The 23275-nt window shown below is 41.5% G+C and overlaps 1 protein-coding gene and 1 long non-coding RNA gene across 2 annotated transcripts; both read left to right on the top strand.

Moving 5' to 3' along the window:
- The first annotated feature begins 4611 nt into the window (after positions 1-4611).
- LOC141772430 (uncharacterized) lies at positions 4612-11677 on the top strand. Its single transcript, XR_012594901.1, has 3 exons — positions 4612-4694; positions 9264-9359; positions 11575-11677. It is a non-coding gene; the product is annotated as an uncharacterized LOC141772430 (long non-coding RNA).
- Positions 11678-11934: 257 nt separating this feature from the next.
- LOC141776738 (scavenger receptor cysteine-rich domain-containing protein DMBT1-like) lies at positions 11935-21601 on the top strand. The gene is made up of 17 exons (XM_074650514.1): positions 11935-11955; positions 12160-12517; positions 13200-13514; positions 13907-14221; positions 15012-15326; positions 15722-16036; positions 16431-16745; positions 17125-17436; positions 17625-17939; positions 18132-18446; positions 18777-18882; positions 19009-19241; positions 19402-19610; positions 19987-20135; positions 20263-20505; positions 20599-20758; positions 20873-21601. The coding sequence occupies exons 1-17, from the start codon at positions 11935-11937 to the stop codon at positions 20960-20962; spliced, it is 4086 nt and encodes a 1361-aa protein (XP_074506615.1). The 3' UTR covers positions 20963-21601.
- The last annotated feature ends 1674 nt before the right edge of the window (positions 21602-23275 follow it).

Here is a 23275-nt window from a genome sequence, read left to right as displayed (position 1 = left end):
TCATGGCAGGGGAGAGCAGAACATGACATGAAAGATAATGGACTGAACAACTTTCAAGTTTTCACCAGGGATTGAACTGTAGAACTTTCAGGTTGTCATCAAGGACTGAAGGGTACAACCCCGGGTTGTTTCTAAGGAACTGCGAACTGTTCAACCTTCTAGTTTGCTCTTAAGGACTGTGGTCGGAACGATTCTTCGGAGCAAAAAGGGGGATGTTGGGACCCACCATTCAAGATGGTGGCAGAGACAGTGATCTACGTCTCCCAGGGTCCTTGAGTCGTTAACTCCAGCCATGGACTCACAGTAACCATGGCTGGAAAGATGGATACATGCATACATTTCTCTTCCCAAAAAGCCCATTACTAAACAAGCATAGTATGGGAAGAAGGAACTGTCCATATTTATGCAATGGCTCTTAAGAAAAAAGGAACCAGCATATTGAAAAAAGTTCTTAGATAACAATAATTCGGTGAGTGTCAATAAAAATGAATTAGGGGGCAGAATACCTTCAGAATGAGTACTCAAATAATGTGACAAAGCCTGTAAGCCCATCTCATGAGGGATGCAGGTGTATAAGCTTTGGACATCTCGAGTAACTAAGATCATATTAGGTTTACATAGAAACTTAACTTTATAAACCAACCTCTTGATAGTGCTGTTACTTATTTAAGAGAATGTGAGTCTCCGATCTCTTTGACTCTGATGAAGACACAAATGGCGTCGAAACGTCAGTCTTCTTATAAAAGTTGATTGCCTTAAATCTGTACGCTCCAGTGTTTTCTCCACAGAACAGGAAATCCTTCTGAGAAAATACCTGACGCAGATTTTTGATTTGTACTATGTGCTAAGGTCGTAAAACCTCCTTTCTATGTTGTTTCTCCAGTTCTGCTTGAGAGCTCAAACCTGTACAACCTACTTCAGTTCTTTTTCGATGATTAGTTAAACATAGCATATTAATGAATGTATGTCCCCGCTTCTCTGAGTCTTTGGGAAGAAAAACAGATGTCAGGGCCGTCAACCCGTAACAGAGTCCTAATTCACTGAACAAGCTCAAATGGTCATAATGGATAATACATCTTGTTGTTGCTCTTCTGTGAGCTTAACCAGGCAGTTGTAAATTAAGAGCCTCAGCACTTAGTGCCCTGAGGTGAGATAACAGTTTCTGACAGAAGTTTCAAGAATTAGGGAATAACTTAATTATCCTTTTCATGTTTCAATATTCTTCGTCTTTCGATCATCGTGGGCTACACTTGAGTGTGCTGTAAATACCTTGGGGAATTTCATCCCACCATTTCTCATATTGCCCTACAAAAATGTCCAGCCTTTCTTCACCAACAATGGCTCTCCTGGCTGCACTGGTACAGCATATGGGTCAGGGTGGATGCAAAAGGAAGACTTGCTCGTCAACAACTGCTGTGACAGCTGGATGAAAGCCCCTCTAACTCATCTTTTTTGATTTCATGTTTAAACTTTTTGGTGGATCTGTGTTGTCTTGATGTATAAACGTTACGCCTTTTCCCATGAAACGGAGATAGTGAACAGGAAGATATCAAATTATAATGCAAGAAAATTATTCAATGGGTAGCACTGATTAACTTCCTTGTATTATAATTTGATATCTTCCTGTTGACTCTCTCCTCTCGTGGGAAAAGGCGTACACCTTCATACATCAACACAATTTAATTAATTGCTTAGCCCCATGATACATTTCCAACATTCTTGGCAGATGATGCTGAACAAAAAGGCTTGTGACGTACACCAGAGCAAAGCCATAACGACTGTCTTAAAGTGGCAGTAGGCAATATATTTTTGGCATCATTGGGCAAAAATTCCATAGTAACCAGCATATTGTAATTCACGTGTTCTGAGAGATAACTAGACTTCTGCACCCCAAAAACAAGTATCATTCTGTGACATTTTATGTTTTTGGACAAATTGATGATGCAACTATCATCTCCTCTCTTTGTAATCCTCCAGAGGTGTAAAGCCCCCCCGTGCATTTCTAACACCTGAGCTAAGTGGTATGCATTGCTCCTGGCTGTGACCCAGGGCGTATCTGAATTGTCCTGACCAGGGTTCAACCAGAGTTAACTGGCTTGGTTTGAATAGACAAAAGGAGGGTTGGACCAGGGTCATTGGTGTGAAAAGAGTAATAGACAGCAGATAGACAGCAGATCCCAGATCAGCTCTGACTGCTTGCTTTCCTCCGGTCTGTGAAATCTTGCAGATGCTGTTAGGCGCACCGGAGGACACAGAGGCACACGATTTTTTTTTTTCAGCATACCTGTTTCGCACTACTGTCAGGACATAGCGACCGTTTTATAAAAATTACTTTTTTAATCATATTTGCTCCAATCTCGCCTACTTCAGCTTTAAGTTGTGGCATGCAGAAAGTCCTCAGGGAAGGTCATCTCACATCAAAGGTTATCATTGTATTAATGTCTAAGTGTAATGTCGTAATCTAAGAATGCATCTCTTCCAACACTGCAACCTCATTAAGCTTTAGGTTTAGTGTGCTAAGTGCTGGCAGTTCCAGATGCAAAAACATCTGCAGCTACACCCACCACAAACACTAAACTACTACTGTAGCTTCTCATCCATCATAGTTGACAGGTAAACTAAATTAAATTACAGGAGGATAGGTGTAGTGGAAAGCCTCCCAGCATGCACTGGGGCAACAGGTGTATCAATATCAGTCTCTGTTTATCTCTAGTGTTCCTATGGGTCATCTGTGGTCAGTCTTATATAAATATGGTTACACTATCAGTGTTGTTGTGTGTGCGTATGTTGCCGTACTGATCCCCTGCTCTGAGAAGCTAATAACAGCATCCTCTTGAGCTGGAAACTTCCACACGCTGATAAAAAACAGTTCACCGTGGCAGAAGTGAGATAGCAGACAATGATTGAAAAGCAGCCATATTGGGGCATCCTGCTTGCTCCTGACTGTTCTCCTCTCCTCCATGGAGCACATGGGTGTAGACGTCCTAGGCCAGGAAGGAACCTGGACTGGTGATGCTGAACCTTGAAACCTCCAGTCCACATATACTGAGAATGGACTTTTCAGTAGGAGACATCTTGTCTCCAGCAGTTAAACTTTTAAAATGAGAAATACCTGCATATGCTTGCACTGTACTCGAGTGTTTCTATTTTGTGAGAATGTTACTCCACTAAACTTAGCTGTAAGTTACTGCAAAATAAAGTTTCACATGTAAAACATACAAAAAGGTCATCTACAATGCTCAAAAAAATTAAGGAAACACTTAATAATCACAGTGTAGCACCAAGTCAGTTAAACTTCAGGGATATCAATCTGTCCATTTAGGAAGCACAAGTGATTGTGAATCACTTTCACCTGCTTTGGTGCAAATGAAAGTGGCAACAGGTGCAATGGAGAGGCAACAGCAAGACAATTCCCAATAGGGAATGGTTCTGCATGTGGTGGCCACAGACAATTGCTCTCTCCTTATCCTTCCTGACTGATTCTTCCATAGTTTTGTGTTCTGCTAGTGTCTTCGTCACTACTTGTAGCATGAGGTGATACCTGCAGCCCGATCAGGTTGCACAGGTAGTCCAGCTCCTCCAGGATGGCACATCCATACATGCGGTCGCAAGAAGGTTCGCTGTGTCTCCCAGCACAGTCTCAAGAGCATGGAGGAGATACCAGGAGACCATGAGTTACACAAGGAGGGCTGGACAGGGCCGTAGAAGGGCATCAACCCAGCAACAGGACCGGTATCTGCTCCTTTGTGAGAGGAGGAACAAGGAGGAGCACTGCCAAAATGACCTCCAGCAGGCTACTGGTGTGCATGTTTCTGACCAAACTTACAGAAACAGACTCCATGAGGGTGGCATGAGGGCCCAACGTCCTCTAGCGGGACCTGTGCTCACAGCCCAGCACCGTGCAGCTTGATTGGCATTCGCCAGAGAACACCAGAATTGGCATGTCCGCCATTGGTGCCAGGAGAGGAAGTCTTGGCCCGGATATCCATTATCCGCTTGTCCCCAAAGGCTAAAACGTCATCAGACTAATACCCAATCGGTTCTGAGATTGACTAGGACAAACTGACAAGTGGTGAACGAAAATGAGCTGGTTAAATATCTGGAGGACTGATGAGTAAAGTGGAGACAGGTGAGCAGGTGGGCAGGGAAGTGGGAACAGGTGAGTATAAAGGGGAGGGGGAGGAAGCAGTCAGGTAATGGGGAAAAGAGGGAAAGTCCGAGGTCTGCTGGATGGTTGAGTCTAGAAATCCCCAGAAAGTCCCCAAACCGCAAAATCTGATCTGAGATCTGCAAAAACTTGCAAAAACTCTCACGAGACTGCCTGCCCGACAACACTAAGCTTAACTATTCGGGGTCAATGCCTAACCTTAACAATCTCGTGAGAGTTTGTATTTACAAGGAAATATTGTAAAATACTGTAAACTTCTAATGTTCCAACTCATAACTTGTCAGGCAAGTTCAAGTGGTTAACTTGGTTGCTTGTCTAGATATGCAACATTCTTAAACTCGGCTACCACTTCAGAAAACATACCAAGCATCATTGTAACACCTAATTATCTTCTGGCTCCTATAAATGGTCCAGTACACCAAGGGACGCAGCACAGGTCTACGGCTCACAGAGACTCTCTTCTGACAACTGACGCAGCACTGCCAGTCAGCCTCCAAGGACAACTGCCTGCCTCACACCTGGAAAGGTAAGTGAATGATGATGACAATAATGATGGGGGCAGTGGTGGAGGTGATTAACAGAATATAGACGGTACTCTACATTTTATGATTGGGCTATTCATGTGATATAATTGGTTAACACTAATTGACACAAATGGGTAAAATCAGTTCCCTTGCAAATTTGTACCCTGGTATTGTGTTTATCTTTACAATCCAAGTTACATTTTGAGGGTTACAAGTGACTAACAATGTAATAGTTATATTATATGTCTCTGGATGCCAAAACTGGCTTCTACACGGTCCCATTCTCACAGTTGAATTCTCGAAAAAGCTCTTTCACTCACTAGCTGAGTTTCCATTCAATATTTTTATGTGTATTTTGAAGCATGGCATTAGAAAAGCTGTATGGAAATGGCAAAATTCTATAAAAGTTCCATAGCGTCTTTCCGGGTATTCCCATAACGCACGAATGCTTGTCTTTGTTTACGGACAGCATGAAACATGGCCAATACTAGCGGAAATGAAAGAACAATTAAGACTTGCCCAATTGAAACAAATTCATGAAGACCTCTCGTCATTTTTCTATCTTACATGGGTTAGATGGCCAAGGCAATCTGTTTTGTTTCCAGTTCACAACCTATACCTTTTCTACTCTGTCTACTAGCGGCTTACAGCCATGCAAAGCCTACGTCTGTCAACTTCAGACTAGGGATGTCACGGTACCAGAAATCTAGTAGTCGATACCAATACCAGTGAATTTACACAATTCTTGATACCAATTCGATACCACGGTAAAAAAAACATAAATCCCATGTAATTCAACATGCACTCCTTTATTAAAACATTTGAACATAACAAAAAACAGGCATGTAGCCTTTAAGTAATAAATAAGAAGAAACGTCTATTAACATTGCAAAACAGAAAAGTGGCATGTAGCCTTCAAGTATTTAAAATAAACAATATGGACTGGATGTCTGTTTTTGAGGTGCTTTGCTATATTGGAAGTATTTCCTCCTTTGGAAAGAAAAGTACGACGGCACCGTTACTGCACCTCATACTGGTATTTGCGAATCTATTATCACTCCTTGTAAATCCGCTTCGGACACAAAGTACTTCCATACCCGACTCTTGCTAATTGTTTTCTCAAGGAGTTGAGGCGGAGGTAGCGCTGCAGCAGCTGCCATCACCACTCGTGTTGTTGTTTTTTTCCATGCTGTTACGGCGTTCAGCTTCTTCCTTCATTTCATGGCAGATCAAATCAAATCAAATCAATTTATTTTTGTATAGCGTCAAATCACAACAGAAGTTATCTCAAGACGCTTTATATATAGAGCAGGTCTATGACCATACACCATAGTTTAGAGACCCAACAGGATCCACCAAGCGCACTGTGGCCAGGAAAAACTCCCCGATTACTGGGAAGAAATCTGGAGCAGAACCGGGCGCAGGGCGGGCGGCCATCTGCCGAGACCGGCTGGGGGGATAGATAGATAGAGAGAGAGTGAGAGAGAGAGAGAGAGAGAGAGAGAGAGAGAGAGAGAGAGAGAGAGAGAGAGAGATAGATAGATAGATAGATAGAGAGATAGAGAAGCAGCCACAATAGCAGTCTAGCAGCTGTAATAGCTAATACAAGTAGGACTGATAACACAAAACGAATAGTGGTGGATGGAAAGAGTGATAATACAACTATCGGAAAGCCAGCACTGTCCAGCATCTCTCCTCAGTACGTCCATGTGTATTGGTGTGGGACGTCCCTGCGATCGATGCCCGTGCGTTGGTTCCTGCAGCATCAGCATGCTTGCTGGGAGCTCTTGATGTCTTTGGCAGTGATTGAGAAGTGTTATTCTCCAGGCTGCCACATTGTCACTAGGTGTTGGAAATCCCTCGTTAGCATTGGTAGTCCCTCGTACAGACGTAGTTAATTAGGGATGGTAGCAGTTGGTGTCAAGCAGGCACCGACGCGGCAGCAGATGCAGCCACAATACCGGAGACCACCAAGATCCAGGTGAAACCCTGCTCCAAGTGTACCCATGCTCCAGGTATAACCTCGCTCCAGGTGTGACCCCGCTCCACGGTTAGCTGCGAGACAAGGAGGCACAAGGACTCCCGGGAAGGAATGAAGTTAGTAACAACATGGACATGGGACATGAGTATATACATAAGGAGAGGGGAGCTCAGTGTGTCATAGGAAGTTCCTTATGACAGTGTGTCATAGGAAGTCCCCCGGCAGTCTATGCCTATAGCAGCTTAAGTATAAGCGTTATCAAAGAGGAAAGTCTTTAGCCTACTCTTAAATGTAGAGACGGTGTCTGCCTCCCGGACTGAAACTGGGAGCTGGTTCCAGAGAAGAGGAGCTTGATAGCTGAAGGCTCTTGCTCCCATTCTACTTTTGGAGACTCTAGGAACCTCAAGTAACCCTGCATTCTGTGAGCGCAGTGCTCTAGTGGGGTAGTAGGGTACTATGAGCTCTTTAAGATATGATGGGGCCTGACCGTTTAGCGCTTTGTAGGTGAGGAGGACGATTTTAAAATCTATTCTGGATTTTACAGGCAGCCAGTGCAGAGAAGCTAATACAGGCGTAATATGATCTCTTTTTCTAGTTCTAGTCAGTACACGTGCTGCAGAATTCTGGATCAACTGGAGAGTCTTAAGAGACTTATTGGAGCAGCCTGATAATAAGGAATTGCAGTAATCGAGTCTAGAGGTAACAAATGCATGGACTAATTTTTCTGCATCATTTTGACACAGGATGTGCCTGATCTTCGCAATGTTACGTAGATGAAAGAAGGCAGTCCGTGAGGTTTGTTTTATGTGAGAGTTAAAGGACATATCCTGGTCGAAGACAACTCCCAGGTTCCTTACGGTGGTGCTGGAGGCCAGGGCAATGCCATCTAAAGTAACTATATCATTAGATAATTTGTTTCGGAGGTGCTCAGGGCCTAGTACAATAACTTCAGTTTTGTCTGAGTTTAACATCAGGAAATTGCAGGTCATCCAGGTTTTTATGTCCTTAAGGCATGCTTGAAGTTTAGTTAACTGGTTTGTTTCGTCTGGCTTGATTGATAGATATAATTGGGTATCATCTGCATAACAATGAAAGTTTATGGAGTGTTTTCTAATAACATTGCCTAAGGGAAGCATATATAAGGTAAATAGAATTGGTCCAAGTACAGAACCCTGTGGAACTCCGTGACTAACTTTGGCGTGCATGGACAAACTGAGATCGATCTGATAAATAGGACTTAAACCAACTTAGTGCAGTTCCTTTAATGCCAATTAAATGTTCCAGTCTTTGTAATAGGATGTCATGGTCAATGGGGTCGAAAGCAGCACTGAGATATAGCAAGACAAGTACAGAGACAAGTCCTTTGTCCGATGCCATTAGAAGGTCATTTGTAATTTTCACTAGTGCTGTCTCTGTGCTATGGTGCACTCTAAATCCTGACTGATAATCTTCGAATAAATGATTGTTCTGTAGAAAGTCACACAGCTGACTGGCAACTACTTTTTCGAGTATTTTGGAGGTAAAGGGAAGGTTAGATATAGGTCTATAGTTGGCTAGGACCTCTGGATCAAGAGTGGGCTTTTTAAGAAGAGGTTTAATTACAGCTACTTTAAAGGACTGTGGTACATAGCCTGTTAGTAAAGACACATTGATCATATCCAGTAAAGAGGTGCTAACTAGAGGTAAAACTTCTTTAAGCAGTTTAGTTGGGATGGGGTCTAGGAGACAGGTAGATGATTTAGATGAGGAGATCAGTGAGGTTAATTTGTGGAGATCGATAGGAGAAAAGCAGTCTAAATATATATCAGGTTGTACAGCTGTTTCTAAGGTTCCTAAGTTTGAGGATAAATTGGTACCAGTTGACGGTAGGAGGTGATTAATTTTGTCTCTAATAGTTATGATTTTATCATTAAAGAAACTCATGAAGTCACTACTACTGAGGGTTGTAGGAATACATGGCTCAATAGAGCTGTGGCTCTGTCAGCCTGGCTACAGTGCTGAATAGAAACTTAGGGTTGTTCTTATTTTTCTCTATTAATGATGAGTAATGGGCTGCATCACAGATGAGAACACTTGTAAGCGTATACTGCCCACATTAGATCTGGAAGGAAACGGATCTCCAGTACCTCCGCTCCGGTACCAAATGACCATTGCAGGCATCGTTCGGTACCGAAGAAAACGAGTACCGTCACATTTATAGAATTTTGGTATCGAGTTGGTACTGAAGTATCGGTTCCCGTGACATCCCTACTTCAGGCGAAACTACATTGTAGCCAAGTTAATTTGCTCCAAACCAGTTGATGGAAACATGCCTAGTTTGCATTTCTTTCTTGCAACATTTCAGAAGTTTGCTTAAAATTCAATTGAATGGAAACATGGCTACTGTTAGATTCCCAAACACCCACTTCAAGACTAACACTGGAAATAAACCATCTTTTAATCTAATAATGTAATCTCATTTCTGCCCTTGTTAATGGTAGAATGATTTGTTAATTTTGTGAATTTGTATTTGCATTTACATCCTTATTGAACAAGCCATTAGAGTCTGCTTTCACACAGTTTGTTAAAATGTCTCTTTTGTTCTATTCAGCAAGTGTACGTCTTATCTCCTGGATGTGGCCCATAATGGGGATGACTCGGGGTATGCTGTTGCTCCTACTAATGCAGACTTTAACAGGATGGACAGGTAAAGTGTCTGACATATTATCAGGTTACACATTAAGCTCAAATTCGTATTAGATTAAAGCTGCACTTATCTAATCAATAGTTTATATTAACAATAGATCAAATAATTTCTTGTAATGTGAAGGGAGTTGCAGGGAGTTTCAAAACCACAGAGGATTACCTCCTCACTCTGCAGTCCCCTCCAGCTCTATAGAACATTTCAGCGTCTTTCTGCTTATTGTTTTGGTATTACAGCCAGCAACTTTATTATTTACCTTCACTCTCGCCACCCTCATCAACCTTTTTTCCAGTCTCGGGGGGCAGTTGTTTCAGTGACAAAGCTCTGATAGAACCACTATATACTGCTTGCCCAGCAACAAATGGCAGACAGAAAAATTGAGTGGTGACTAAACTGCATGTCCATGTTGTTTACAGCTTGTTCCACTGCCCCCAAGTGGCCAAAGAAATTAGTCATTGGTGCATTAAAATTGAACATGCATGGAACAAATAGCAGTGAACAATAGCCTGATCTTTAATTTTAGACAGCTGTAGTATTCCTACCCTCTATAAAATAAGTGTGGGTAGGACCCTGAGTTCTCTTAACCCTGGTACTCGGCGTCAGTTATTATCTTAACTTTCCCTCCGTGTTTTAGCTAGTAGATTAAATTCTAAATAAATACATTGTAAAAGTGTATGTGTTTAGAACATTATGATTGAAGTTTATGATGGCCATTCCCATGCTCAATTATGTCTCATAAGTTGTTGCAGCAATTTCTGGGTTGATACCATTTGTTACACACATTTGGTGATAAATGTAACCATTTTTTACGAATCTAGAATTGATACATATGATCAATAATCCCTCCAAAACACAACTTTAAGACACCAAGACCTTGAGGAACACCATAGCAAAATCCATACCGTGATTTGAAATCAAAATCTTTTGACATTTTGAGATTTCTGGAAGAATTAAATTTGTCGGCGATTGGATGGTGAGCACTCAGAAACCCCCTTATTGTCAATCTACCTGGGAAAGCTATACATCCTCTGAATGTCCTATGTCTCTAGTTTGTGGTTGTAAAGTTTGATTATCTATTATGGGAGCCCCAGCCGTAGCACTGTGGTGTCCATCGACTTGGGAATATAAGTGAGTGAGCTAGTTAGTGCTGCAGTAAGTTTTAACTGGGTTACACAGCCAATTATTAAAAATCAGTATTTCTTAATGCAGAGATATAATACATTGATAGACATATGAAGGTCATGCCTGTTATGCACTTTAAGCAAATTCACAAGACATTATAATGCATTCATAAGGCTTTATAAAACTCTTTATACATGTTTATAATCATGCATGATGACCTTTAACAAGCATTGTGAAGTATTATAAGTGATGGACATCATGTATTAAGTTCAGCATTCATAATGTGTTATACCTCCATGCCAAAGTCACAAAGGTGTTTGAAGGGAGAATCTGAGTCCTGGCTTACACAGCATTATAACTAATGTAACTTTAGCTAGTCATAAAGACACATAGAGAACTGCTCTAACATATAATAACAGATTATAAATTCTAAGTTTCTGAACTGGAATAATGTCCTATAACCATCAATAACACGATATAGGATGACTTTGTGAGCTTTAATTAAAGTGACAGCGCTGTATAAGTTTTTTAGCAATTACATGATACTATAACAATTATGAGGACTTATGAGCAGTATTTGCTGGATACAGATACGGACATTTGTAATTGCGTCGTGGTGCGTGTCTTTGGGAGGAATGTTCTTTTCCTACGTTGTTACGGCAACTATGTAAGGTCCAATTCCGAGCACGGCAAAAAAAAATGTGTTCCTTTCTAGATGTTCTTGTTTCTTCCCCAGCTAGTAACATTAGTGAACTTCAGCTCTCTGACATTTTTTGCAGCTAGCAAACACTGGCTAATCAGAGAGCTTGTTTTACATAGGGGTGGAGCAAGAGCAGTGGGACTCAACTGCCTTAATAACCAAAACAATCATGCTAAAAGATGTTATAAGCTGCATAGAGTAAGGAATTCTCAGTGGGTTTGCCACAATTACTTCGTTTTATTTCATCATATATTTGATGAAAAGTTCAAACATTGACTAAACACACATTATCCCTGATTACGTGCATTATCTGATTCATCACATTGGGATAAAGTGTCTTTATTTTTTCACCTTCTCCAACCAAAACTGCTCCATCCACACCTGCTCCAACCACAGCTGCTCAAACCACAACTGCTTCAACCACTCCTACTCCAACCACACCTGCTCCAACCACAGCACCACTAAGTCTTCAAGTGAGACTAGTCAACTCTAACAGCAGCTGCTCTGGCAGAGTGGAGATCTTCCACCTCGGCCTTTGGGGGACGGTGTGTGACGACTCCTGGAATTTGAATGATGCTCAAGTGGTTTGTCGACAGCTGGGCTGTGGCAGGGCTCTGGCAGCACCAGTAAATGCACATTTTGGACAGGGCACTGGACAAATTTGGTTAGATGACCTTCAGTGTACAGGGAATGAGAGATCACTAACAGACTGTCCACATCGGGGATTAGGGACCCACAACTGTGCTCACAGAGAGGATGGTGGTGTCATTTGTGAAGGTAAGTTCATGCATACAGTAAGCACACTGCAGTTGGTATTGTTCACGTACAATGACGGTGGGCCTGAATAAACGCATTACTTTTTGTTAAGACCATTTATTTATAAACAATGTTTAAAAAGAAGCCAAATAATTAAATTATCAAGTACAGTTACATTGAAGAAATGGGGCTTTTGCTCAATACTGGTGTAATTGTAACCTGCAGTTGCCATGTGGGTTGACAGAGATTTTGCTTTCACTTCATCCAGAAATTACCACGGTGAGACTGGTCAACTCTAACACCCCCTGCTCTGGCAGAGTGGAGATCTTCCGCCGCGGCCGCTGGGGGACAGTGTGTGATGACTTCTGGAATTTTAATGATGCTCAAGTGGTTTGTCGACAGCTGGGCTGTGGCAAGGCTTTGTCAGCACCAAGAAGTGCACGTTTTGGACAGGGCACTGGACAAATTTGGTTAGATGACCTTCAGTGTACAGGGAACGAGACATCACTTACAGACTGTCCACATCGGGGATTAGGGACCCACAACTGTGGTCATGCTGAGGATGCTGGAGTCATTTGTGAAGGTAAGTTTATGCATACAGTAAGCACAATGCAGTTGGTATTGTTCACATATAATTAGAGAAGGCACATTATGTAAGGGATAATGTACAGCTCTTGGGTCATTGTTGTGAAAGAATCCCCGACAGTGTCTCTCATCGACCTGAAAGGGATTCTTTCACAACAATGACCCAAGAGCTGTTCATTATCCTGCTTATTACAGGGCTGCCTACTGAAGAAATCAATATTTTGACACTAAAAATGGTCCGCCAGAGTCTGACATCAGAACTGCGCCCAATGCAACGGTCTGTTATACAGAAATTACAGACCGCAGAACGCCGTAATTGACCAATCAGAATCGAATATTAAACACAGCCGTGTAATAAATCCTAGTACTAACTGGATACCATAAAAAATGGAAATTGTTTTGACACCAAGCCATATTTAAAATAAATTCACAAGTTTCTGAACTCAAATTTGTACCATACAGAATGGGCATCCTCTTCCACCGTCATAAGCAAATATAAAATAAATGCATTACTTTGTTTTAAGACCATTTATTTATAAACAATGCTTAAAAAGAAGCAAAGGGATTAAATGGTCAAATAAAGTTACAATGATGAAATGGGGCTTTTGCTCAATAATGGTGTAATTGCAACCTGCAGTTGTCATGTGGGTTAACAACGATTTTTCTTTCACTTCAACCAGACATTCCCACAGTGAGACTGGTCAACTCTCTCAGCCACTGCTCTGGCAGAGTGGAGATCTTCCAGCTCGGACGTTGGGGGACGGTGTGTGACGATTTATGGAATTTGAATGATGCTCAAGTGGTTTGTCGACAGCTGGGCTGTGGCAAGGCTTTGTCAGCACGAGTAAGTGCTGGTTTTGGACAGGGCACTGGACAAATTTGGTTAGATGACCTTCAGTGTACAGGGAATGAGACATCACTAACACACTGTGCACATCGGGGATTAGGGACCCACAACTGTAATCACAGAGAGGATGCTGGTGTCATTTGTGAAGGTAAATTCATGCATACAGTAAGCACACTGCAGTTGGTATTGTTCACATATAATTAGAGAAGTCACATTATAACCTAGCACTAACTGGATACCATACAGAATGGAATTTTTTTTGACAGCAAGCCACATTTACAATTAATACACAAGTTTCCAAACTCGAATTTATACCATACAGAATGGTCATCCTCTTCCACCGCGATAAGCAAATATACAATAAAGGCATTACTTAGTGTTAAGACCATTTATTCATAAACAATGTTTAAAAAGGAACAAAAGGATTAAATAATCAAATACAGTTACATTGAAGAAATGGGGCTTCTGCTCAATACAGGTGTAATTGCAACCTGCACTTGTCATGTGGGTTGACAGAGATTTTGCTTTCACTTCAACCAGAAATATCCACAGTGAGAGTGGTCAACTCGGACAGCCGCTGCTCTGGCAGAGTGGAGATCTTCCGTCACGGCTATTGGGGGACGGTGTGTGACGACTTCTGGAATTTGAATGATGCTCAAGTGGTTTGTCGACAGCTGGGCTGTGGCAGAGCTCTGTCAGCACCAAGAATTGCACGTTTTGGACAGGGCACTGGACAAATTTGGTTAGATAACCTTCAGTGTACAGGAAATGAGACATCACTAACAGACTGTCCACATCCGGGATTAGGGACCCACAACTGTGCTCACAGTGAGGATGCTAGTGTCATTTGTGAAGGTAAGTTCATGCATACAGTAAGCACACTGCAGTTGGTATTGTTCACATATAATTAGAGAAGGCACATTATATCCTAGCACTAACTGGATACCATACAGAATGGATATGTGTTTTTTGAACAAGTATAGTAGGTTAAACGTTTTTGAATAGCTCCTTTTAAACACTGTTACAATTACAACAGTCAAGACTGAATACAATGAAAGTGTGAATTACTAGTTTAAGATCTGTGGAAGACAAGATGCATCTGATTTTTGTAATGTTTCTTAGCTGGAGAAAACAGGACTGGACAGGTTTAGTGACATGATGGTCAAAAGTCATATACCGGTAAAAGATGATACCAAGATTCTTAGCGGGAGGACTGATATTTGAATGTAATGGGCCAATAAACTGATGAAGTGCAGTGGCAAAATTATTGGGTCCAATTAAAAGAATTTCACTTTTATCGGGTTTAAGTGGTGAAAGTTAAGAGACATCCCTTCTGTGGTCGCAGCTTAGCAATCATGGAGGGAGGACAGCTGAGCCACATTTACAATTAATACACAAGTTTCCGAACTCCAATTTGTACCATACAGAATAGGTATCCTCTTCCACCGCAATAAGCAAATATACAATAAAGGCATTACTTAGTGTTAAGACCATTTATTTATAAACAATGTTTAAAAAGGAACCAAAGGATTAAATGACCAAGTACAGTTAGATTGATGAAATGGGGCTTTTGCTCAATATTGGTGTAATTGCAACCTGCAGTTGCCATGTGGGTTGACAAAGATTCTGCTTTCACTTCAACCAGAAACTCCCACAGTGAGAGTGGTCAACTCTGACAGCCGCTGCTCTGGCAGAGTGGAGATCCTCCAACATGGCCGTTGGGGGACGGTGTGTGATGACTTCTGGAATTTGAATGATGCTCAGGTGGTTTGTCGACAGCTGGGCTGTGGCAAGGCTTTGTCAGCACGAGGAAGTGCACGTTTTGGACAGGGCACTGGACAAATTTGGTTAGATAACCTTCAGTGTACAGGGAATGAGACATCACTAACAGACTGTGCACATCCAGGATTAGGGAATCACAACTGTCGTCATGCTGAGGATGCTGGTGTCATTTGTGAAGGTGAGTTTATGCATACAGTAGGCCCAATGCAGTTGGTATTGTTCACATATAATTAGAGTAGGCACTTTATATCCCAGCACTAACTGGATACCATACAGAATGGACATCTTTTTTTTACAACAAGCCACATTTACCATCAATACACAAGTTTCCGAACTCCAATTTGTACCATACAGAATGGGCATCCTCTTCCACCGTCATAAGCAAATATCCAATAAATGCATTACTTAGTGTTAAGACCATTTATTTACAAACAATGTTTTTAAAAGGAGCCAAAGGATTAAATGATCAAGTACAGTTAGATTGATGAAATGGGGCTTTTGCTCAATACTGGTGTAATTACAACATGCAGTTGCCATGTGGGTTGACAGAGATTTTTCTTTCCCTTCAACCAGAAATTCCCACAGTGAGATTGGTCAACTCTGACAGACGCTGCTGTGGCAGAGTGGAGATCCTCCACGGCGGCCGTTGGGGGACGGTGTGTGACGACTTCTGGAATTTGAATGATGCTCAGGTGGTTTGTCGACAGCTGGACTGTGGCAGAGCTGTGTTAGCACCAGGAAAGGCACTTTTTGGACAGGGCACTGGACCAATTTTGTTAGATAACCTTCAATGTACAGGGAATGAGACATCACTAACAGCCTGTCCACATCGGGGATTAGGGAACCACAACTGTGCTCACAGAGAGGATGCTGGTGTCATTTGTGAAGGTAAGTTTATGCATACAGTAAGCACTGCAGTTGGTATTGTTCACATATAATTAGAGAAGGCACCTAATATCCTAGCACTAACTGGATACTATACAGAATGCACATCTCTTTTTTTACAACAAGCCACATTTACAATTAGTACACACTTTTCCGAACTACAATTTGTACCTTGCAGAATGGGTATCCTCTTTCACCGTGATAAGCAAATATACAATAAAGGTATTACTTTGTTTTAAGACCATTTACTTATAAAACAATGTTTAAAAAGGAACAAAGGGATTAAATGGTCAAGTAAAGTTACATTGAAGAAATGGAGCTTTTGCTCAATACTGCTGTAATTGCAAACTGCAGTTGCCATGTGGGTTGACAGAGATTTTTCTTTCACTTCAACCAGAAACTCCCACAGTGAGACTGGTCAACTCTAACAGCAGCTGTTCTGGAAGAGTGGAGATCCTCCACCGCGGCCGTTGGGGCACAGTGTGTGACGACAGCTGGAATTTGAATGATGCCCATGTGGTATGTCGACAGCTGGGCTGTGGAAAGGCTGTGGCAGCACCACCCAGGGCACGTTTTGGACAGGGCACTGGAGTAATTTGGTTAGATGACCTACGGTGTACAGGGAATGAGACATCACTAACAGACTGTCCACATCGGGGATTAGAGAACCACAACTGTAATCACAGAGAAGATGCTGGCGTCATTTGTGAAGGTAAGTTTATGCATATAGTAAGCAAACTGCAGTTGGTATTGTTCACATACAACTAGAGAAGGAACAACATATCCTAGTACTAACTGGATACCATACATTTTTTTACAAGTCACATTTACATTTAAAACACAAGTTTACGAACTCCAATTTGTACCATACAGAACGGGCATCCCCTTCCACCGCGATAAGCAGATATCCAATAAAGGCATTCGTTTTTGTTAAGACCATTTATTTATAAACAATGTTTTAAAAGGAGCCAAATGATTAAATGATCAAGTACATTAACATTGAGGAAATGGGGCTTTTGCTCAATACCTCTGTAATTGTAACCTGCAGTTGCCATGTGGGTTGACAGAGATTTTGCTTTCACTTCAACCAGGAAATACAGTGAGACTGGTCAACTCTCACAGCCGCTGCTCTGGCAGAGTGGAGATCCTCCACAACAACCGTTGGGGGACGGTGTGTGACGACATTTGGGATTTGAATGATGCTCAAGTGGTTTGTAGACAGCTGGGCTGTGGCAGGGCTCTGTTAGCACCACACAGGGCATTTTTTGGGTCGGGCAGCGGACAAATTTGGTTAGATAATGTTCGGTGTTCAGGAAATGAGTCATCACTAACAGACTGTCCACATCAGGGATTTGGTTCTCACAACTGTATTCCCAGAGAGGATGCTGGTGTCATTTGTGAAGGTAAGTTTATGCATACAGTAAGCACTGCAGTTGGTATTGTCCACATACAACTAGAGAAGGCACATTATATCCTAAGGAATAAATGATCAAGTACAGTTTAAGAAATGGGGCTTTTGCTCAATATTAGTCTAATTGCACCCTGTAGTTGCCAAGTGGGTTGACAGAGATTTTGCTTTCATTTCAACCAGAAATTCCCACAGTGAGACTGGTCAACTCTGACAGCAGCTGCTCTGGCAGAGTGGAGATCCTTCAACACGGCCATTGGGGGACGGTTTGTGACGACAGTTGGAATTTGAATGATGCTCAAGTTGTTTGTCGACAGCTGGGCTGTGGCAAGGCTGTGGCAGCACCACCCAGGGCACGTTTTGGACAGGGCACTGGAGTAATTTGGTTAGATGACCTACGGTGTACAGGGAATGAGACATCACTAACAGACTGTCCACATCGGGGATTAGGGTCCCACAACTGCCGTCATTCTGAGGATGCGAGTGTTATTTGTGAAGGTAGGTTTATGCACACAGTAAGCACACTGTTGGTATTGTTCACATATAATGAGAGAAGGCACATTATATCCCAAGGATTAAATGGTCAAGTACAGTTACATTGAAGAAATGGGGCTTTTGCTCAATATTGGTGTAACTGCAACCTGTAGTTGTCATGTGGGTTGACAGAGATTTTGCTTTCATTTCAACCAGAAATTCCCACAGTGAGACTGGTCAACTCTGACAGCAGCTGCTCTGGCAGAGTGGAGATCCTCCAACATGGCCATTGGGGGACGGTGTGTGACGACTTCTGGAGTTTGAATGATGCTAAAGTGGTTTGTCGACAGCTGGGCTGTGGCAAGGCTTTGTCTGCACCAATAAATGCAGCTTTTGGACAGGGCACTGGACCAATTTGGTTAGATAACCTTCGGTGTACAGGGAATGAGACATCACTAACAGACTGTCCCCATCGGGGATTAGGGAACCACAACTGTGCTCACAGAGAGGATGCTGGTGTCATTTGTGAAGGTAAGTTTATGCATACAGTAAGCGCACTGCAGTTGGTATTGTTCACATACAACTAGAGAAGGCGCCTAATATCCTAGAACTAACTGGATACCATAAAGAATGGACATCTTTATTTACAACAAGCTACATTTACAATTAAAACATGTTTCCAAACTCTAATTTGTATCATACAAAATGAGCATCCTCTTCTACTATTAAGGCAATACTTCATGTTTAGATCATTTATTTCTAAACCAAGTAAAAAAGATGGGGCTTTTGCTCAATACTGTTGTAATTGCAACCTGCAGTTGTCATGTGGGTTGACAGAGATTTTGCTTTCACTTCAAACAGGAATTCCCACAAATACTTCAACTACAACTACCCCAACCACGACTACACCAACCACAACTACTTCAACCACAACTTATCCAACCACAACTACTCCAACCACACCTAGGTGCCAAAGAATTAAATGATCAAATACAGTTACATTGAAGAAATGGGACTTTTGTTCAATAGTGCTGTATTTGCAACTTGCAGTTGTCATGTCGGTTGACAGAGATTTTGCTTTCCCTTCAAACAGTATTATCTTCGACTCCTTCTACGACATCTACGGCTACTACAGAACTCCAGCTACTTCACCCACGACTGCTACAACCACAACTTATCCACCCTCAACTGCTACAACCACAACTTATCCACCCTCAACTGCTACAACCACAACTTATCCACCCTCAACATCTACAACCACAACTTATCCACCCTCAACATCTACAACCACAACTTATCCACCCTCAACATCTACAACCACACATGGTACATCCTTAACTACTACAACCACATATGGTAGATCCACGACTGCTAAAACCACAGCTACTACAATCACATCAATCCAGTGAGACTGACATAATACAGTGAAATCAAAATTTTTAAAATCTCTCCCACTTACACTTTTTTCTTTTCTTTATTGTTTCAGGCCAACAACCACTAATCCAGGCCTCTCAGCTTGTTTGCTCCCCTTATCAGCTTGAAGTTGGTGTGCCATTGCAAAGCCTGCTGTCGGCTGGTTTGAATGCATTCTCTGGTCACCTGGCGACCCCATACTGTACCAGCTACACAGTGCATGATAATATTGTGTGGTACCAAGTGCTACGTAGGACTGGCTTCTGTGGAACTGTAATGACGGTGAGATTAACTACTTACTTACCACCTAATTATTTGTCTATAAGTCTATTGTATTCATTCATTTTCTGTTCTCTTGTACTGGTATTATTCTTTACTGCTCTGTAAATGTATCTTTATATTGTCTGGTGAGACTAAAGGTTTGTTCAGACAGAAAGCAAGGCAAATTTTCACCTTACGTCAATCACAAAAGTTTTGCCCACCTCAAACAGACAATGTAACAGCTGTACAGATGTTAGGTGTAAGCTAGCTAACAACGGAAGCACCAACGATGGTTTCTTTGACTTCCTAGTCACATGCTGGTTTGTACTTTAGCTCAAGATGACTGATTGATTGATTATACACATGACTGGTCATTCATTCAACCTTTTTCTTTCAGACCAACACCACCCATGCCATCTACAGCAACAGCTTGTTTTTCTTCCCTCTAAGTAACGGTTCCTTCGTTCTACCTTCGATTATTCCGTTCTCCTGTGCCTATCCCTTGGAAACCGAAACCAGCCTGAATGCTGTAATCAAACCTCAGCTGTGAGTCTTTTATTTCATTCGTTGACTGTATGCAACACACTTCAAAGATGTGGGCCTACATCCCTGGATAACATAATTACTATTGCAGGGGTGAAATACATGTCTAACTGTTTTTCTTTCTTAACAGCCTTAAGGGTGGCCTCGCGGGATCAGGTACCAAAGCCAGAGCCTACATGAATCTTTTCCGGGACTCCAACTATTCATACAGCTACCCAGCGGGTCCGCTCTCTCTGCCAGTGGGCTCTATCCTGCATGTGCAAGTGTCTGTGCCTCTGAGTGATCCAAGCTTTGCAGTCGTTCTGGAGGAGTGCTATACCACTAGCTCCTCATACCCTGATGACCCCGTTCGATACTTTCTCATTCATTCCAGGTATGTGTCTCTCCTAATTTAGATGGACTGGAGTGGAAAATGTAAAAGGTGATGTGTAATGGTCCTAATGATTTGATCTGACATCTCTGACAGGTGCTCTACTGACTCTCATCGTGTGTCAGTGGTTGAGAACGGCCTATCCCTCCGTGCTCGTTTCTCTGCCCTGCTGTTCCCTCTCCAGGGTGGCAACCCAAGCGTCTTCATTCACTGCAGACTACGCCTATGTGACAAGAGGAGCCATAACTGTGTTCCAGTGAGTCAGACACTCATCCTCTCACTCAATCAAAATAACCAATAGGCAATCAATGCTTTATATCCAAACACTGAGTATAGGTGTCTAATCATTATACTCCCTCTCACCTCACAGATTTGCAGAAAAAGGACTTATCGCTCTGCTGACACAGTTGAAGGAGGAAACGTTACTACCACTACCATTGGACCAATCAACTTTCACTAAATACAATCTGGTATCAGAGCAGATATCTCAGCACTGTCAACTGTATGGAAGTTATAACCATGTTTCCCTTTTCTCTCATCTTAATCTTTAGGGGAGAACTGACATATTAATGGAGGGAGCTAATAAACACTGAAAATGAGTGTTATGTTATTTTCTTAAGATGTTGTATGATATACTGTAATGGTTCAGTATTATAACTCTTTAGTATAATCCCTCATATTTTACCTTTGTACTTTTTTGTAATAAAATGGGAATAATACAAATATTTGTATTAATACAAATTCTGATATAATACTAATGAGTGGGTATGTGCAATTATGCTTGTTCCAAATACTTCTATTTTTTATTTGAAAGTTTATTAGACACAGGGTACGGTTAACTGTGAAGCAATATGGATATATAACCCTGTTGATTTAAACGTTCCTATAGCCTCATATGCCATCATTTCTGACTTAGTTGGTCTGTGTTTGGGGATTTTATTTATTTTTTCAGTTAATTTCTTTATGTGGCTCAGGACCATGATCACATTGTATGGGACAACATGTCAACACTATGTGTATGTTTTGTAAACCACGTCAAAGTCATTTCTAATTTCGATTGCCTGGAGGACAATAAAGTTTTTCATGATTCCCACAAAAAGCTGTTTTGTCTTATGTTTTCTCTTTCACTTATGTTATCAGAATTAATATTGGGAGTGTTTACTTTTATTTAAAGCTGAGTTAAGCATTTTGGCCGTCACCATCTTGTTTTTTTGCAACCAGTAGTGACACAGTGGGGCTAAGCACGCTGAACAAGACATTTTTAGATGACTTAGATGTTACAATGAACTGTCATGAACAGAAAACATGCTGTGAAAGAGTTAAAGTTGTAAGACGAAAATATGGACAACACCCAAACTGGACAATACCGTGGTAGCAACATGTCAATCACAAGGTAGCCACGCCCTAAAGCATCCCCTGCTTTATGTTCTATTTGACTCTAAATGGGACCATAATTTACTAAAGAACATCATGCTGTATTGAAAAAGACTTGAAACTAGCGATTGAGACCATAAACTCCACTTACAATGTTTACTGAGGTTATAAATCAAGTCAGAAGCAGGCTCATTTTCTCATAGACTTCTATACAATCAGACTTCTTTTAGCAACCAGAGGAGTCGCCCCCTGCTGGCTGTTAGAAAGAATGCAAGTTTAAGGCACTTCAGCATTGGCTTCACTCTTCAGAACAAGAGGTTGCCCACTAGTGGCAACCCATATGTCTTCATTCACTGCAGACTAGGCCTGTGTGACAAGAGGAGCCAAAACTATTTTCCAGTGAGTCAGACACTCTAATCTAATCATTCTACCCCCTCTTACCTCACAGGTTTGCAGAAGAAGGACTTATCGAACTTATCATTCCAGTCATTACATTATGTAGGCTATGACCAATGGTGGCTCTCTTTTAGCTCCTTAGCAACAACAATGTGTTCATGTCTTAACTGAATTAGTATGTAATTGTATTTTTCTGTAATAAAATTATAAACAAATTTAAATATACATTAATAAAAACAGGAGTCGTAATAAAGATTAGTGCCTGCTTGTTCTAAATAAAACAATGGAGAAAACTGATATAAGAATACTGTTATTAGCCTATTATCCAAACTAAACAGTTTATATAATTATTTTATGGTTTTAATAAATATTTCAATATTATTAATCCACACACCCATCATGGATACATACTTCTCATACTAATGAATCAGCAAAGTATAACATTGGCAGAGCCTTCCCCCATGTGGACGGAAAGGTGTATTGCATGCTTTGATACAGTATGACACTGGGTTTTCATACCCATATTGGTCCTTATAGTTAAAGCTACCTGAGGGTTTGTGAACAAAGTTAAACCTGCAGTAGGCAGAATATTCTTGGCATCAATGGGTAAAAACTCCATAATAACCTTTCAGCATATTGTAATTCAAGTGTTGTGAGAGAAAACTAGACTTCTGCACCTCCTTATGGCTCTGTTTTCAGGCTTTAAAAAATCTAGTCCGTGACGGGAGACTTTGGCCAATCGCAGGTCATTTCAGAGAGAGAGCGTTCCTATTGGCTGTTCATTTAACAGAGGCAGCGGTCAATCACTCAGGAACTCTGATCAAACGGTCAAGCTACAAGCTGATCAAATACAAATTAATATTTTGTTACTGTAACAGCTGTAAAATGAGAAAGTTTGCTCCAGCTGGTGGGCGGTGCTTGGTATTTCCTCAACTTGATCTCAACATGGCTGCCGGGTGACAAACTTTCTGATTTTACAGCTAAACAGTACACTACAAGATGT

This window comes from Sebastes fasciatus, chromosome 1, assembly GCF_043250625.1.
Source record: "Sebastes fasciatus isolate fSebFas1 chromosome 1, fSebFas1.pri, whole genome shotgun sequence".
Classification (NCBI taxonomy): Eukaryota; Metazoa; Chordata; class Actinopteri; order Perciformes; family Sebastidae; genus Sebastes; species Sebastes fasciatus.
This window is presented reverse-complemented; position numbering and strand designations above follow the sequence as displayed.